The 16,198-nt window shown below is 59.3% G+C and overlaps 1 protein-coding gene across 2 annotated transcripts; it reads right to left on the reverse strand.

The window, feature by feature from the left end:
- Nucleotides 1–107: 107 nt before the first annotated feature.
- Nucleotides 108–16,195, reverse strand: GIT1 (GIT ArfGAP 1). 2 transcript variants are annotated; one of them, XM_030923568.1, is made up of 21 exons: nt 15,870–16,195; nt 10,111–10,244; nt 9,538–9,650; nt 9,311–9,416; nt 8,540–8,757; nt 8,355–8,449; nt 7,952–7,994; nt 5,581–5,607; nt 5,351–5,399; nt 4,928–5,000; nt 4,270–4,367; nt 3,760–3,871; nt 3,487–3,620; nt 3,146–3,298; nt 2,843–3,073; nt 2,701–2,754; nt 2,436–2,522; nt 2,270–2,343; nt 1,924–2,106; nt 1,718–1,781; nt 108–1,553 (listed from the first exon to the last, which is right to left on the reverse strand). In XM_030923568.1, exons 1-21 carry the CDS (start codon nt 15,919–15,921, stop codon nt 1,341–1,343), a joined length of 2,313 nt encoding a protein of 770 aa, XP_030779428.1. In that variant the 5' UTR covers nt 15,922–16,195; the 3' UTR covers nt 108–1,340. The 2 variants fall into 2 exon arrangements, with proteins under 2 accessions (XP_030779428.1, XP_030779429.1); XM_030923569.1 differs by lacking the exon at nt 5,581–5,607.
- Nucleotides 16,196–16,198: the final 3 nt, after the last annotated feature.

Raw genomic sequence — 16,198 nt, forward strand, 5'->3', positions numbered from 1 at the left:
AGCACAGGGGCTTCCCTAGGGTGGGGGTCCTGGGGCACTTGCAGTCACCCTTCCTTTCATGTCTGCCACCTCCCTCCAGCCCCCATTCTCAGCATAAGGAACAGCTTATGGTCACTTCTTTATTTTTGATACAAATGTACATGACACGTCTTGACAGTCAGCCCACCCACCACCACACAGGTAGGGCCTGGCCCCCCAGGGAAGAAGCGGGATGGGGAGAGAGCTGGTGGGTCCCACCGTCTGCCTCTCCAGCCTTCCCAGGCTGCCAGCCAGGTTCCCAGACCGCCAGAGGGTGGGACCACAGCAGGTGCAGGTAGTGATGGTGGGTGCTGGCCTTGTAGAGGTTACAGGGAGGGGACTCAGCTCCACAGCCACCAGCTGAATCAGACACCCCGGGGAGCCAGCCCCAGGCTCAGGTGCTCAGTCCTCCACCCTAGCCAGCACACATTCCCCCTCCACACAGGAGCGGGAGGAGATGGAGGGAAGTGGTTTTTGATTTAAGTTCATAGAGAAGGGGTGAGAGTGGGGAGGGCTCAGGGAGGCAGTGGGCAGGACCAAAACTGGTTACACGGACAGTCCCTGGCTCCAGGTGGGGAAGAGAAGCTGACCCCCACGTTGGTCCCACTGCTCTGGTCCCCTCACCCCTCAAAACTCCAGATGGACCAGGCCTCCGGAACGGCACTGCCGCCCGCACACTCAACACGCAGGCACGCGGGGACACTCAGTTACCACGAAGTTAAAATTAAGGGGTGGGGAAGAAGAAAGGAAAAAAAAAAAAAAAAAGACTTTCCAGTGTTTGCTGCTGGGGACCCCCAGCACACAGGTTGGGGCCTGTGCCCTAGGCATGGGCCGTTTGGCATTAAAGGGAGAGCAGCAAGGGGCTGGTGGCTACAGGGCAGGGACATCCACGGAGACTATGTACAAAGGAGGGGATGCCCCTGCTCAGCCCCCAATAGGGCTGAACTGGCTCATGGGGGTGGGGCGCATGTACGGAGAGCTGCCCCATGGGAGTGTCCCCACCCGCCCCTTTGCTGAGGGTACCCTCGAAGGCGAGGGGCTGGGAGTGATGCCTTACAGGCCCCTGCTCACTAGGAGTGGGGAGATGCTATATACAGAGGGGAGGTGCATGGAATGTGGGGGACAGAAGCTCCTGCCACCCCACCTCCCCATCCTTAGGGGCTCGACGGGTGGGCACCAGGGCGCCTGGCTACCAGGGAGAGTGGCAGCACTAAGGGCACTTGTGCCAGTGGCTCTGTTGGGGTGGGGATTAATGTCTGGAGTGGCCCAGCTCCTGTGGCCAGTGAGGTCCTAGGGTGCAGGTGAGGGTGTGGGGAGAGAGGTCACTGCTTCTTCTCTCGGGTGGTGATGGTGACCAGCTGCTTGGCAGCCTTGGCGATGTCGTAGGCGCACTGGATCACCTGCTGAGTCAGCAGCTGGAAGTCCACTGGGGCGCCGGGCTCTGGTGGCACTGTCTTCCGGCACTCACTCTGCAGCCGGTAGGCGCTGGCGTTCAGCAGCCGCAGTGAGCTCCGCACTGGCTCCAGGGCTGGCCTCTGAAGAGGGCAGAAGTGAGGCTGGACCTTGGACTTTAAGCCGCCAGCTGCCATCAGAGCCCAGTTTCTCTGTGTCTCCACCCGGGTAGCAATCAGATGGGATTCTCCACGCCTGCCCCAGCCCGAGGCCCTCCCACTCCTGGTCCTCTCTTTGGCCCCTCTACCTTTGGGAAGAGGGAGGCCATCTCGGTCACAGCCAAATGGATCTTCTCTGAGCAGGGCACGAAGCTGCGGGGAGAAGGGAGGGTATAAATCAGGGGGCTCTCAAGGGAGGTTCCCAGGGACAGCAGAACCTAGGGCCCCTCATGCCCTCTGCAACACCCTAGAAACCAACAGGAACTGCATCCCCCCTGCCCCCTCCACTCAGTACCTGTCATGCTTGAACTCCTGGGCTGCCCGCAACAGTTCCTGAATGTTCTTGGTGACCTGCTCTGTCTTCAAGATGACATCCTCTGTGCTGGGAAGCCCAGGATCTAGGTCTCCATCCAGGCTTTCCAACTCTGGGTGGAAGTCTTCCTCTTTGCCCAGCTCTAGAAACCTCTTCCCTTCCAGCCTGAGGCCCAGGTCCGGAAAAGAGAGACAAAGATACATATAGAGAAAGACACGTTCCAGCCTTGGAACCGCCCGCCTGGGTCCTCACAGACACACTGGGGGCCCTCTCAACCTCCCCGCCTCGGTACATGAGCAGGCTGGGCTGAAGACCCAGGGAGCCTCACCCCAGCAGTGGATCCCCACTTTGTGTGTTCTCATAGTCACTGTCCGCTCCGCTGCCGTGGCGGGAAAGCTTGCTCTGGAGGGCGGAGGGAAGGGGCTGTGAGCGCTGTGTTCCTGGACCCACACAACCCCCAGCCAGCCTGTGGGCACTGGGTATGGAAACATTACCGTGTGGCGGCTTCCTTCCTGGGAGCAGGACAGCAGCGGGGAGGAGGGAGTGAAGGGCACAGCTGAGGCAGACACCCCCTTCCGGATCTGAAACCCAGGGCAGTGCTGGATGGAGTCAGTGTGCCCCACTGCCCCTTGCTCACCAGCAGTGCGGCAGGGACCGGGTCAGCCTAATCATCTTAGGCCCCGCATTCAGCACAGAGCCCAGAACCCCCTGGGGCTCAGAACCTACTGGTTAAGATGGACACGCCTTCCCCAGGCTTACCCGGTAAAGGCCAGCAGGGACGTGCACTGAATAGATGGCGTCGTCCTCTAGCTCCTGGGGATGTTAGCACAGTGAGCATCATGGTGGACCCTGTGGCAGCCCCAACCATCTCCCCACACCTTGAGACCCACAGGTGACTCACAGTGCTGTGGAAAGGCTGCAGCCGTGTAGTAAGCTCGTCCCCAGGGGGGCCTCCGAAGGGCTTCAGGGCGGAGCCGGGTTCATACATGGAGAAGGCCTGGCGGTCCCTGCGGTGTGTGCTCCCGCCTGGTGCCATGGGTGTGTGTTCTGCCCGTTCACTGGGGAGTGGAGGTGTGGGCACTGGCCCTGGAGGCTGCCGGAGCTGCAGGTTCTCCGCCTGCAGCTTGTGGATCTGTGAGTGCAAAGTGCTGTCAACCCCCCTGGAGTCCTGGGGCTCCCCCTCCCACCGAGGCTGCACCCTCACCTCTCGCTGCAGCCTCCGGAGCTCGTCGCTCAGGCTACTGTTGACCTTCATGAGCTGCTGCACCTTTGCCTCCGATGTAGCCAGGGCCTTCTTCAGCTCCAGGTACTCCTGCAGCGTCACAGCCCCATCAGACAAGTCCGAGGAGTCCATGCTCTGCAGAAAGAGACCTAAGCCAGTCAGCACTTGGGGGCAGGGAGGCCAACACCCGCAGGGGGCAGTTATTGAGGGTAGGAGCAGCCCGCCCATCCCTCAGGCCCCTGGGCTACAAGAGGAAAGAGCTGGGTCTCGGTGAAGGCCTGGGTCAGGGCACACGGGAGTGGGAGGGAGAGTGGGACTCAGACCCGGGCGCGGTTGCTCCGAGTGGCGCCGGTGCTACGCAGGGGTTCCTGGTCTGTGTCCTCGTCAGAGGCCACGCTGTCATAGTCGTGCTGGTCGTCTAGGTCACTCTGGCTCCGCAGAGACAGCTCAAGGTTGTCTGAGGACACAGGGGCGTCACTCAGGCCTCACTCCACCACACAACCCGTCTCTCAGGCCACCACTGGCAGAGACAGCCATGTAGGAAAGACCCCTGGAGCCCTGCCCGCTGCCTGCACCACCCCCCACAACCCTCCCACCTGTGGGGCTGCTCAGGCTCTTGCCCTGCTGTCTCCGCTTGGCCTCACTGAGAATGTCGATGATCAAGGTGGCAAACTCTCGGGCATTAAAGCGGGCCAGCTTTTGTCGCCCCTGCAAGGCAGAAAGGGCCAGGCTGGCTTCAGGGGACCTCTTATGACTGACGCAGAGGGGTGGGGACCAAGCAGCAAGGCATGGCCCTGCCATCTAATTTAACCCCAGCTAAAGCATCCCAGCCTTGCTTCACCTGGCCAGTCAGCAGCTGAGGCCACACGGGGCAGGGTATGATAGAGTAGGGTGCCTGAGCAGAGGCCGGAACACCCGCCGGAGCTGCTCACCAAGTACTCAAAAGAACGGCCTCCTGCCTCTTCCCAAATCCCAGTGCCAGCTGGGCCCCGAGGGAGGCCCTGGCAAATGCTGGAGAGCTGGCTCGGGCCCCAGCCCACTGCCGGATGAGGAGGGACCGCAGGGATGAAGGAGACCACCCCAGGCCCCCAACCCAGCCCCCTTACCTGATTCCTTGTGGCTGAGTATTCCGGGTTAACAGGCAGGAAGGGCACGGCACTGCGCTCTGTCACCAGAGTGCTGTGGTTTTGGGTAGCCAGCCACACTGGAGGGGAGGGACAGGAGCAGATCAGCCACGGTGGCCAGGCCCCCACGGTGGGGATGGGGAAGCACTGAGCCCAGCCTTCCTAGCTGCCCCCATGCCCATTGAGCACTGGTGTTCAGAACACGGGTGCTCTTCAGGCACGCAGAGCTAGGCTGGGTCAGGGCAAGGCTGGGCACGGCCGGCTGGGGATAGACAAATGGAACAAGGCAGGTCCCACCCATCCAGACCCAGAGTTTGGGCTGGAATCCGGCTGTGGCCAGGAAGGAGTGATGCAGGCGGGGGGGCGGAGCAGTACCAGGGAGAAAGCCAAAGTGGGAGGCTGCCAGAGTGAGAGGAGCCCCAGTCTGAGGCTAGGGGAGGAGCAGGCTAGCCGCCTCCCCCTCAGCACTCTACCCAGCCTGGGACGCTGCCCAGGCAGGTTCACAGCCAGCAGGGGCTCATCTGCAGGCCTCTGAGCAGCCCCAACCCCAGGCACCCCTTCTTAGCCCAGTAAAGGACCAGAGACCCATGCCTGGGCCGCTCGGGTCCTCCGTGCCAGACACTCCCGCTCCCCGACTCACCTGCATCATTTTCTCTTCGATCCACCTCATCATACACATCCATGGCGAGTTCCTCAAAAAGCCGGTTGCTGAGCTGGAGGAAAAGAGGGGCCCAGATTTTGTCAGATGCATTGGCTCCCAGTGCCAAGGCCAGCTCCACAGCATGTTGTGAGCCTTGGGGAACCAGTGGCCTTCCTTGTGCTGCCCAGCCCCTACAGTCTCAGAATGGGAAAGTGGGAAGGGATCATGTTCCAAACTCCAAGGTGGGAGAGAAGGGACCAGTCTGTCCCCTTGTGGGGAGATCAGACTGCTGAGGCGAGTGAGGGGACAGGTCAAAGAGTTGGAAAAGTTCATTGAGTCAGAGGCAGGGGAAGCAAGGGCAGAGGGTGGGGAACCAGAGAGGGGCCAGCTCCAAGTGTCAGGGCACTGTTGGAGCAGACTTACTGCCTGCAGCTTCTTCTTAGCAGCTTTGGCCAATTCGGATAGGTCCAGGCTGAGGACGGAGGGAGACGAGAATTGGGAGGAAAGGAGAGACCTGAGAGGTGGCCAGGCCCATGCCAGCAACCTCCCCAACATGCAGGGATCCCAGGGAGATGGCACCCCAGATGCTGTACACAAATGCCTCCCCACCCTACCCCACCTTCAGGCCTGCTGCCCCAGCAGGCATCATATACCTCTGAGACATGCACTTTTGCCGAGATCTAAGTCCAGAGAAAGGCAGCAGAGGGAAGAACAGGACAGAGGCAGCAGTTACCCAGGAGCAGGGCACGTCAGGCCCAGACCCATCTCCATGCACACCCGGCCCAGAAGGGACGAAGCTCAACTAGTCTCACCGCGGCCCCCACCCTCCTCCTCTGGCTTGCTCTTCCTCTCAGTGACCTGTTCATCCAGCACCAGTGTCAGCCACCTGGCAGTCACCTGAATTCTCCTTCACCCTCCAGTCCTAGTGAAGCTCCCCATGTTCCTCAATCACTTGCTGCCTGGGCTTTGTAACAGTTTCTTAATCTCCCTTCTTCTAGTCTTATCCCTACAATCCTGTTCTACCCAGCAGCCAGGGTGATTTTTTGGATGCAGTTGGCTGCACTATCCCTTGCCTTAAAGCACTGCAGTAATAACAGGTGCATATGGCACACTCCAACCATACTTCATCAGAATACCCTAGGGCTAGATGCAGTGGCTCACACCTGTAATCCTAGCACTTTGGGAGGCCAAGGTGGGAGGTTCACTTGAGGCCAGGAGGTGGAGACCAGCCTGGGCAACACAGATACAAAAGCAATTTAAAAATTAGCTGAGCATAGTGGCATGTGCCTGTAGTCCCAGCTACTCATGAGGCTATGGTAGGAGGATCGTTAAAGGCTGTGGTAAGCTATGATCTAGCCACTGCACTCCAACCTGGGCAACAGCGCAAGACCCCAACTCTTAAAAAAAAAAACAAAAGCGAAACATTTTGCATACATTATCTAATCCTCTCCTCCCTGAAAAACAGATACTGTCATCTCCATTTCCAGGAGAGGTAACCAATGCTCAGAGAGGTCAAGCAGCCTGCAAGTCACACAGCCAGTAAGCAGCAGAACTGACTTCACACTTCTATGCCTGGAACTCTCTGCTCTTGGGATGGTCACTGCTCCTGCTGATGCTCTCAGGGCTGCTCATTCTCCTGCTTGTCTCTATTCCAGTCTTGCTCATAGGGTTCCCTGCCTCCCATGCTGTGCTCCAGCCCCAGGGGCTGCCTCCATTCCCATGCAGCATTTCTACCTTCCATGCCTCTGCCTCTCTTGCTGCACTCCCCCAAGGGGACTAGAATCACCTGCCTAGGCTGCCTCCCCAGCTAGACTGTGAGCTCCTCAAGGGTAGGGATTGTGTCTCAGGTGCCTCTGTGCTCCCAGTGCCAAGAGCAGTAGCTGGCTCCGGGAAGGTGCTCAGTTAATGTGCTGTTGAATGGAGCCCATATGTGGGCATATTTACCATACACACACATGCATGTAAACACGCACGCACACACTCACAGCCCAGGTAGAATCAGACCACTGAAGTAGGAGCCTTGGGGTCTCGAGGAGGTCTGGGTTTAGGATCTGAGTTGTCCAGGCCTGGCTATGTCCATCTGCCCACACAGGCCCTTGGGGAGGAGAGCACCTCCTCTCTCCAGATCCAGGCCAGAAGGCACAGCCTGGCATGAGGACGTGGCCATCAGAGGTGGCCACCAGGTGGCACTAGCATCCATCTTATGTGCTGGGTGAGTGGCAGGGGGTGTCCCACACTGCCTGGGCACTTGGGGCCTCTCAGACGGAGGCAGAAACACCTCATTCAACCAGCCTCAGGGCACCTGCCTAATTTCTGAGCATGCTCAAGGCCTACTGAGCAGTCTCAAAGTTAGTCACATCCCTGAAGCCCACCCATCTTTTCAGTGAGGAGCAGAGGCTTCTCTAAAGACAGTGGGGTCAAGTGCCACCGAGACAAAACCCAGTGGCCCACCCTCACTGCCGAAGGTAGCTTTTTTTTTTTGAGATGGAGTTTTGCTCTTGTTGCCCAGGCTGGAGTGCAATGGTGTGATCTCAGCTCACCGCAACCTCCGCTTCCTGGGTTCGAGTGATTCTCCTGCCTCAGCCTCCCGAGTAGCTGGGATTACAGGCATGCGCCACCACACCTGGCTAATTTTATATTTTTAGTAGAGACAGGGTTTCCCTATGTTGGCCAGGTTGGTCTAGAACTCCCGACCTCAGGTGATCCGCCCGCCTCGGCCTCCCAAAGTGCTGGGATTACAGGCGTGAGCCACCACGCCCGGCCCACAGGTAGCTTCTTACACCCAAGCCCTCCATATACTTGACAGTCACAGGGCTCAGGCTATGCTGGCCACATATGGAGCTAACATTTTTTTACCTGCCTTGGGGCCCAGCATTAGGGACTGAGGACTAAGCTGTGCCTCTAGTTTCTGGGGGGTGGCGAGCAGGGTCCTAGGCCCCTGAAGCCTGAGCTGGGAGCTCTGGGGGTCAGCTGCCCACATGGCATCCAACAGCTTCTGGAAAGGGGCATCAGGTGGGCACTCACCTGTCAGCCATCTGTGGGATGATGTAATGCCCATTCTTGTGATCTGAACAAAAATAAAAATGCCAAGTCACTCACTAGTGCTGGGTGGCATCAGCAGCTGGGAGCCCACCTCACTGCCATGAGCAGGGCTGGTACCCAGAAGTGTCAGGGGAAAGGGGGGAGGGCAGGCCACCCTCAAGAATGCTGGGAGCTCATGGGAGGATGCAGGATGCCCACCCCCACTCCCTAGCCCCAACGATGCTGTGGCCCAGAGCCTGCAGCAATTTCACAGGAGCCAGTTGCCTAGCAACATTGCTCCCCAGTCGCTCTGTCACCATGGCACCTGCTGCCGGGTGTGTCCAGGTCCCACCTGCCCAGCCCAGCCAGGCCCACCCCAGCCAGGCCCGCCCCAAGCTCTGCTCACCTGGCTTGCGTCCACAGAGGTAGAAGGCCAGCCGGTCAGTGAGCTCATATTGGCACTCAACCAGCCTTTCTGCCAGCTCATGGTGCCCCGCCTGCCTGTGGGGAGGGGGTACGGCTCAGCCCTGCAGCAGCAGCCCTCACCCACACCCCCACCCACCCACGCTGCACCCTTCAGCTGACCCTCACCTGGCATAGTCAATGGGTGTGCGGCCATTAACATCAGGGGAGCCAGGGTCAGCCCCATACACTACAAGCAGCTCAGCCTGCAGTATCTGCCCTGCCTTGGCAGCCACGTGCAGAGGTGTTGTGCCCTTCTCTGGGTGGAAGAAGTTGGCCTGGGCACCCAGGGATAGCAGGCGCAGACATGTCTCCAGGTTGCCTGTCCGCACGCTTGAGTGCAGTTGCTAGGAGGAGCAGAGCGTGCAATGAATACACATGTGCGTGAGGCGCACCTCTCCACCCGTAAGCTGCACCCTGGCTGCCCCTGGGACGCCTAGCAGCTCCAAGGAGGCCTGCCCAAACCAGGCTATGTCAGGAGGACAGAGGGTCCCCACTAGGGGTTAATGCCAATTAATAAACGCTGCTGTCAGTCACCATCTACCATGTGTGCTGTGTGCCCTGCTTAAGATAATGTTTATGAAGTAGATGCTGTTATTTCTTTCCCATTTTACAGATGATGAAATTGAGGCTGTGAGAGGCTAAGCAACTACCCCCAGGTTTTCCCAGCTTCTGAGTGGCAGTTGTGGGCTTCTAGCCTTCTGTGTCCACTTGGTTGCTGAGGAGCCTCAGCCGCACATGGCTTGACCTAGCAATCTGCTCTTTCCATCCTGCCTACTGTTACCCCCTGACCTTGCTGCCTTTGGGGCCCAGGCCTCAGTGGGGACAAAGGAGAGGCCTTCAGAGAGTCAAGGGTGGGAAGAAGAGGGGGCCACCCATCTGTTGTAGGGCCCCTCAAACCTTGCTGAGGTCTTTGGCGGTGACCCCATCATCGTCCCGGCAGGGAAGCTTGTGCACAAACGCCAGCATCTGGTACTTGGCCCTGATGAACTCTGACTTGATGGGGCTGCATGGGGCACACAGGAGGAATGGGGGGCATGGTGGGAGAGGGTGGTCACTTTGCCACCTCCCAGGGCCCTGTCCCGGACTGTGCAGTCTCTGCCCACCACCCCTCCAGCCCCACTCACTGGACTTTGTCTTGGGGGTTGGCTTTACGCCGGCCGCTCTGCACTTGTGCGGGGTCCAGCAGGGAGTGCTCCCAGATGGAGTTGGCCCCGTTGCTGGCAAGCGTGTGCACCATCTGCGGGGAAGAGATGCCAAATGCGAGAGTGCCCACTGAGTGCTGGGCACTGGGGGAAACACCTCCTGGGCGCCTGCTGTGGCTGGCGTAGCTGGAAACAGTACCAAGGGGGCCTACGGTGTGCCCACATCACCACACCTCCATCTAGTCCAGCTGCCCAAAGACACAGATCCCATGTAGCACTTCAGGTCGCATGGTGAGTGTGCCAAGGCTCAGAGAGGTGAAGCGACTTGCTCAATGCTACATGACCATGTTGATAAGCGGCAGAGTGGGGGTGTGAGCTACTCTTCTGCATGAAGTGAGTAGATGGGAGGAAAGGTTCAGGATTAGGCTCTGCCCCAGCTGCCCCTTGGAAGCTGCAGATTCCAGATGGGGGTATGTGTGGGTGAGGGGTAAATGCCCTCATGCTCAGCACACTCTGCCTGTGGGGAAGGAAGAACCATCCAACCGAGCCCTGTACCTGCAGCAGCGTGGGAGGCCAGGCGCTGTGGCGAAGGTGCTTGACAATGGAGATGTGGCGTCCCAGGCTCCGGTGCACGCTGCAGCACTCGTCGCACACCAGCACACCCCTGCTGATGGATGCCCAGCCAGGATCTGCCAGAGTAAGGGCAAGGGTCAGCCAGAGCCAGACGATAGGCCAGACCTCCTGAGCACTGACCGCTCTGGCCCGTGCCAAGCCTAGTACTCTCCACACATTCACTCACTCAGTCCCCAACAGCCTAGGAGCTGGGACCATCACTACAGCCAGGTTACCAGTGAGGGATCTCCGCAAGAGCTCACAGCTGAGGGCTGACAGAGCCATGCCCTTTCCTATATCCTTACCCCTCTGGGACATGCAGTCCCCAGAGTCCATTCAGCAAGCACAGGTTCCTGCCCTGCAGCCACTGCTACCAGTCTCTCAGCCTTTTCCCAGGAAACAAGGCGTCTGCCCTAGCCCATCCCGAAGGGAGGCAGGGATCCCCAAGGGGATGCAACCCAGATGCTGCTGCGTGCCAGATGCTGTTGAAACATGCCTGACAGATCACACCCATCCATAGGTCCTGCCTCTGGCCTCCTGCCAGCAGGTGAGGTCCTTTCATGCTGAAGCCTCCTGCCACCATCACTGAGGGTATGAGCTGGAGCCCTCTTAAGGAAGATGGACAGAGCAAAGGAGCTGGGCTTGACTGGGCACCCACTGGGTACCAGCTGGGTACACTATGTATGATGCTGCTTGCAACTGTCAGGCAAGGTAGGACATGCTACCTCTGCGATGAAGAAACAGTGGCTCGGAGAGGTTAAAGGGCTTGTTCAAGGTCACAAGGCTAATGAGTAGAATTGCCAGGATGTAGCACTTTGATGCCTGAGACCATGCCATGTCCACACTTGCTGCTATCCCTCTACCTCTATAGCCTGCTCTCCACTCTTTAGGGAAAAGTGAACTTTGCAAAGAAAAAGCGGGGCCAGGACTGGGTGGAAATTTTGGGGTCCTTCTCAAGGGCGGAGGAGATGCCACCCATCCTAGGCCCCTTGGGAGATGGGGAGGAGACAGCTGCATACAACTCAGGCTGCGGGAAAGGTCATGGGGGAGAAAGCAGGCATTGTGTGCCGCCTGAGAGTGGGGGCGGGGCGCCTCTCTCCCAGGACACTTTGCTCTGCCCAGCGGCCCCCGCCCTGTCTCAGGAAACCCTGTCCTGGGGTGGGGGTGGGGGACTGGCTCTCTGCCTTGCCCTGTAGCGCTCAGGGTGTTCAGAAATGCCCCCACCAGGGGAGGGACAGCCTTAGGGGGATAAGAATCTCTCCCAACTAGAAGGCAATTCTCAGGCCCTTCCCCTCTAAGGACTTCCACCAAAGTTCCCAGGAAAATTGAGGAGACTCTGAGTCAGGGGTCCAGCCTAAGCTCTGCCCACAGCAAGTGGCCCCCACTGAGGCATGGAAACAGGAAGTAAAGGAGAGAGGTCTGTCTTTGGGTTTAGGCTTTTTAAGGGAACCCCTCCCAATCAGGGCAACAGAGGGATGCCCAAGGTGACCACCAACACTTTCCTAGGGGGCTGACTCCAGGGCTCAGGAGGAAGGGATCAGCCTTCTTTGCCAAGAGGGGGAGTCCTAGCATGCACTTCTGTGCTGGCTTTACCCAAATAGTGAGGCACCCCAGGCGTGGAGAGCTCCCTCTCCCCACTCCAAACACCACTGGGTCAGGGGGCTGCCAGCCAGTCACCTCTGGCAGCCCAGGCAGGAAGCCGGAAATGATGCAGCCCAAATTCCTCTTGGTGGGGTTTCCTGTAAGTGGGGAGCCGCCCAACGCAGGATCATAAATGGACTGACCTGAGGTCTACGGTCCTACCGGAGAAGCCAGGCGGGGAAGGTTGACTAGATATCCACAGCCAGGCGCTCCAGAGCCCCAAGCCATGGGCAGACCAGATGTGGTGAGTGACCCTGGATATGGCAGCAACCAAGACCAGGATGCAGGAATGTGGTCCAAGGGTTTGCCTCGCACTTTCCCCCAGCCTGGGGGAGGGGTTCTCCCTCTCCTCCAGGTGACCTGAGAGGAATGGTAGGCAAAGGACACTGTCCTGGTCTGGGCAGCTGACACTGGTGTCATCTCATTTCTGGATGACACAGATGTGATGCCCACCCTAACCATTCTATCTCCTCCCTCTGTGCAAGTGCCCTTGGGTCTACCCAGATTGTAGTTTAAGGCGAAGGGATCCTTGCCTCAAGAGGCTCCTTGGACCAAACCTGGGACGGAAAGGACAGGAACTATAAGGGAACTTGTCAGCCCCCGCCCGGGCTTCTGGCTCCACCAGCAGGGTATGGGTCTGTATGTCTGGTGAGGTAGCAGGCGTGATCCTGGGATCACGTTAACCAGTGCCAACCCCAGGGAGGCCTCTACTACGGTGAATTCCTACCACCACCTGAAGCCATCAGTGGCCTCCAGGGCCAGTAGGTTTGCACATATAGGCCAGCCTCAGGCCTCCCTCCCCTGAGCTAAGGGCCAGATCCCCACTAGACTAAGGGAAAAGCCCACATCATGACGGCAAGCAAGAGTAGTCCTTGGGGTAGAGTCAGAATGGTGGTTACCTCTGGGTGCACAGACTGAGAGGGGGCACTTGGAAGCCCCCTAAGGTGATGGAAATGTTCTATAACAAGCTTGTCCAACCTGCAGGCCATATGCGGCCCAGGGCAGCTTTGAATGTGACCCAACACAAATTCATAAACTTTCTTAAAACATTATGAGACTTTTGTGCAATTTTATTTTATTTTTATTTTTTGCTTGTTTTAGCTCATCAGCTATCATTAGTGTTAGCGTATTTTAGATGTGGCCCCAGAAAATTCTTCTTCCAGTGTGGCCCAGGGAAGCAAAAAGATTGGAAACCCCTATTCTGTAACATGATCGGAGTAGTAGTTACACAGGTATACACACATGTAAAAGCCCATCAGTGTGAACAGTCAGGTGCGGGCACAGACACATACAAGTTCTACCTCAAAAAGGGAGGAAGATGAGCCCAACATTTGTACCACTCTGCAATCTATACTATGAAGAGACAAATCAGACTGTAGCTTGTCCTGTAACATGTCCCCAGCCTTGCTCACCAGAGATGCCTACAGGACAGGCATCTTGAGGCCTTCACTCTCACCCCCAGGGCTGCCAAAGTGGAAAAGGCTGAGATAGAAGCCCATGGGGTGAGGAGAGGCCCTTGACTGAGATCGTGTGGCAAGGTGGGCCAAGGCAAAGGAAAGGGGAAGATGCACATTCTCCAGGGCTCCCTGCCCCCTTCCTCTCTTGGACTCCCCAGGCAGGTAGGAATGCACACGGTGCCTGATGAGGTGGCACAAGCTGCCAGAGCAGCCACACCATGTCCAGTTGCCTACCAACACACTGACACTTGTCCCATGTGCCCAGGCCCGGGAGCAGAGGAAGGGATGGGGCTCTCTGGGGGCAGGCTGCATCTCACCTCTGACCTCCATGACTCCCCAAATTAACCAAGCACAAAAAGGCCCTGGCCCCACTCCTGTGGCTGGGACTGCAGGGCTCCTATCACAATGAAAGAAGCCTGTGACCCTGGGGTGGAGCGATACACCATGGGGCTGGCACTGGATCTGGACTCCAGACTGCTGGGTACCCTCATGCCTCTCTGCCTGAGATGCCACAGGACCCAGACCAAACATGCCGCTGCATGCCAGGGCCAGCATCCTAGGGTCCAGGTGTGGGATAGTCCCAAGCAGCCAGCCAGGGTCCTGACAAGCAGCCAAACACTCAGGGAGTGCCTGCCATGTGCTGGACACGTCGCTGGGTGCTAGGTGGGCTGATGTGTAAGACTGTCCATATCCTCCCCATCCCACCATCCTCACCTTCTCACCACCTTCCTGACCTCTATTGTGAATCAGGGGAAAGGAGTCATCGGGGCACAAATTCCTCTGACGGATGAGGACCTGGGAGTAGGAGCTGGGCAATCCAACACATCTGATGCCCACCATTCCTCCCTGAGCCCACTGGGCATCCAGAGGCTTTGGTCATTCAATGCAACAGAGAAAGGACAACTGCCTTGCTGGTGCTGCCCTTCACTCCTCCACCCCAGAATCAGATCACAGCCCCCCAAAAACCATTTCTACTCCAACTTCTTTGCCTCCTAATTGAGGAAACTGAGGCCCCCACAGTGAGGAAAGTCTTTTTGGGGTTACAGAGTGTTTTGGGAACAAAGGCAACACTATGCCCCAGGGTTCCCCGATACGGTGCCTGCTAAGCCTCTCCTCCACATGCATGCCATGCTCACCCCATGGAGGTGCGGAACAGTGGGCAGACATTTATAAGGCAAGGTGTGTCCTCAGCCCTGCCATCCCCAGACCTGCCTGCAGCTGGGGGAAGGGAGTCACAGTTTCTTAGGGGTATGGACCCTCAACCCCAGGGCCCTCTAAACCAAAAGCCCCAAGGAGGAGAGTATCTTGTGCCCAAGCCCTACTGGGTCACAGTTCTCAAATAGTCTAGCTTGGCACCACCCCCAGAACCACCAGAGCATCTGTGAGGCTCAACCTGTGGGGTCCTGGGCTTGCTGAAGGGGTGGCTGAAAGTTATGGACCCACAAATCAGCACCCCATACTCTCACTCTTAATAATGCCCACAGCCCCGCTAGAGTTCACAGACCTCCGAAGCCTGCCCAGGAGCCTAGTAGGGAGACAGCTCCTTTTCTAAAGAAAGAATGGATGGGGGCTAGAGCTTCCTTCCCAGGCCAGCTGCAGAGCCCAGTCACTGGCTGTCCTCCCCCATCAGAAGGGAGCAGACTCTTGGATCATTACCCCTGACTTCCTCAGCAGGCCTGGGGGGGGGGGGGTTTCACTCCTGCCCAGTCCTGACTCTGTTAGGAAAAAGAAGGGAACCACCATGTAAATACAGCCAGGAGGCAGGCCAGGAAGCCAGCAGGATGCGGGGAATCTAGGCACTCCCTCCCACCCATTTCTGGCCAGACTGGGCTAGTGGACAGGGAGGGGCCGGGGCCCAGGATAGCTTGATGCCAAGCTCACTTTCCCAAGCGGGCCTTACCGGTGAATAGGAACAGCAGGGTCCAGCCGAGCTGTTCCCAGTCACCACCAGCAGGCCTGGGGATGCCTCCCGATAAGACACCCGGGTCTGAATTGGCCCTGAACGCCAGGCCCCGCAAAAAGCGCTAGCCTTAGGAACCCGCGGCAGGGAGTCCTGGGAGTAGCCACCGCTCATCTGCTCCTGAGGAGACGGTATCCAGGCCCCTCTGGCGCATCGGCCCGGCCCTCTGCTCCTTGCCCTCCACCACCCCGGCAGGCGTGCCGACCACGCGAGCAGCAGGTGCAAGACGCGGGGGTGGCACTGAGATGACACAAAACCACACTCGCCCCCACCTCCCAAGCCCTGCCGGCCTCCGCCACTGCCCTCCTGCCACCCCAGGCTGGCGCTTCCGTCGGATAGAGATGGAGGTGGAGGGGCAGCCAGCTGCCCGCCTCCCTCAGACCGAGGGGCGAGAGGCGGCGCCGGGAACGTCCTTCCTCGCTCGTCCACGGCCTCCAGGGAGCATGGGCCCCCCAGGACAGCGCTCCCGCCAAGGACGCGGCTCCGCAGTGGCCGGGGCGGGGGCCGAGCCTGGAGGCCGCAGCCCCCCGCCCCGCCCAGGCCATCCCAGCCCTCCGGCCCCGCACGGCGCTCTCACCAGGCCCCGGCGCCCGCCCGGCGGCGGCCTGGCTGTGCGGTCCCGCCCCCGGCCCCGCCGCGCTTACCCGGGGCGCTGCAGTCCGCACACACCTCCGCTCGCGGCCCCTTTCGGGACATCCTCAGCGGCGACGCGGCCGCAGCCCTCTGGGCCAGCGTGGGGGGCGCGGGCGGCGGGCCCGGGCGGCGGCGGCGGCCCCTGCTGCCCGGCCCGGCTCCGGCTCGGCCCTGGCGAGGCTCCGCGCGCCCGGCCAACCGTCCGCCCCGGGGCTGGCCCGGAACCCGCCGTGCCCGCCTGCCCGCTCGCCCTCGGGCGCCCTCCGCCCCGCACCGCCCCGCGCCGCCCCGCCGCCGCTCGCTACTCCTCTCTCCGCCCCCTGCGCGGCTCCGGGCCGCT

The sequence above is a fragment of the Rhinopithecus roxellana genome, chromosome 19 (assembly GCF_007565055.1).
Source record: "Rhinopithecus roxellana isolate Shanxi Qingling chromosome 19, ASM756505v1, whole genome shotgun sequence".
NCBI classification, from domain to species: Eukaryota; Metazoa; Chordata; class Mammalia; order Primates; family Cercopithecidae; genus Rhinopithecus; species Rhinopithecus roxellana.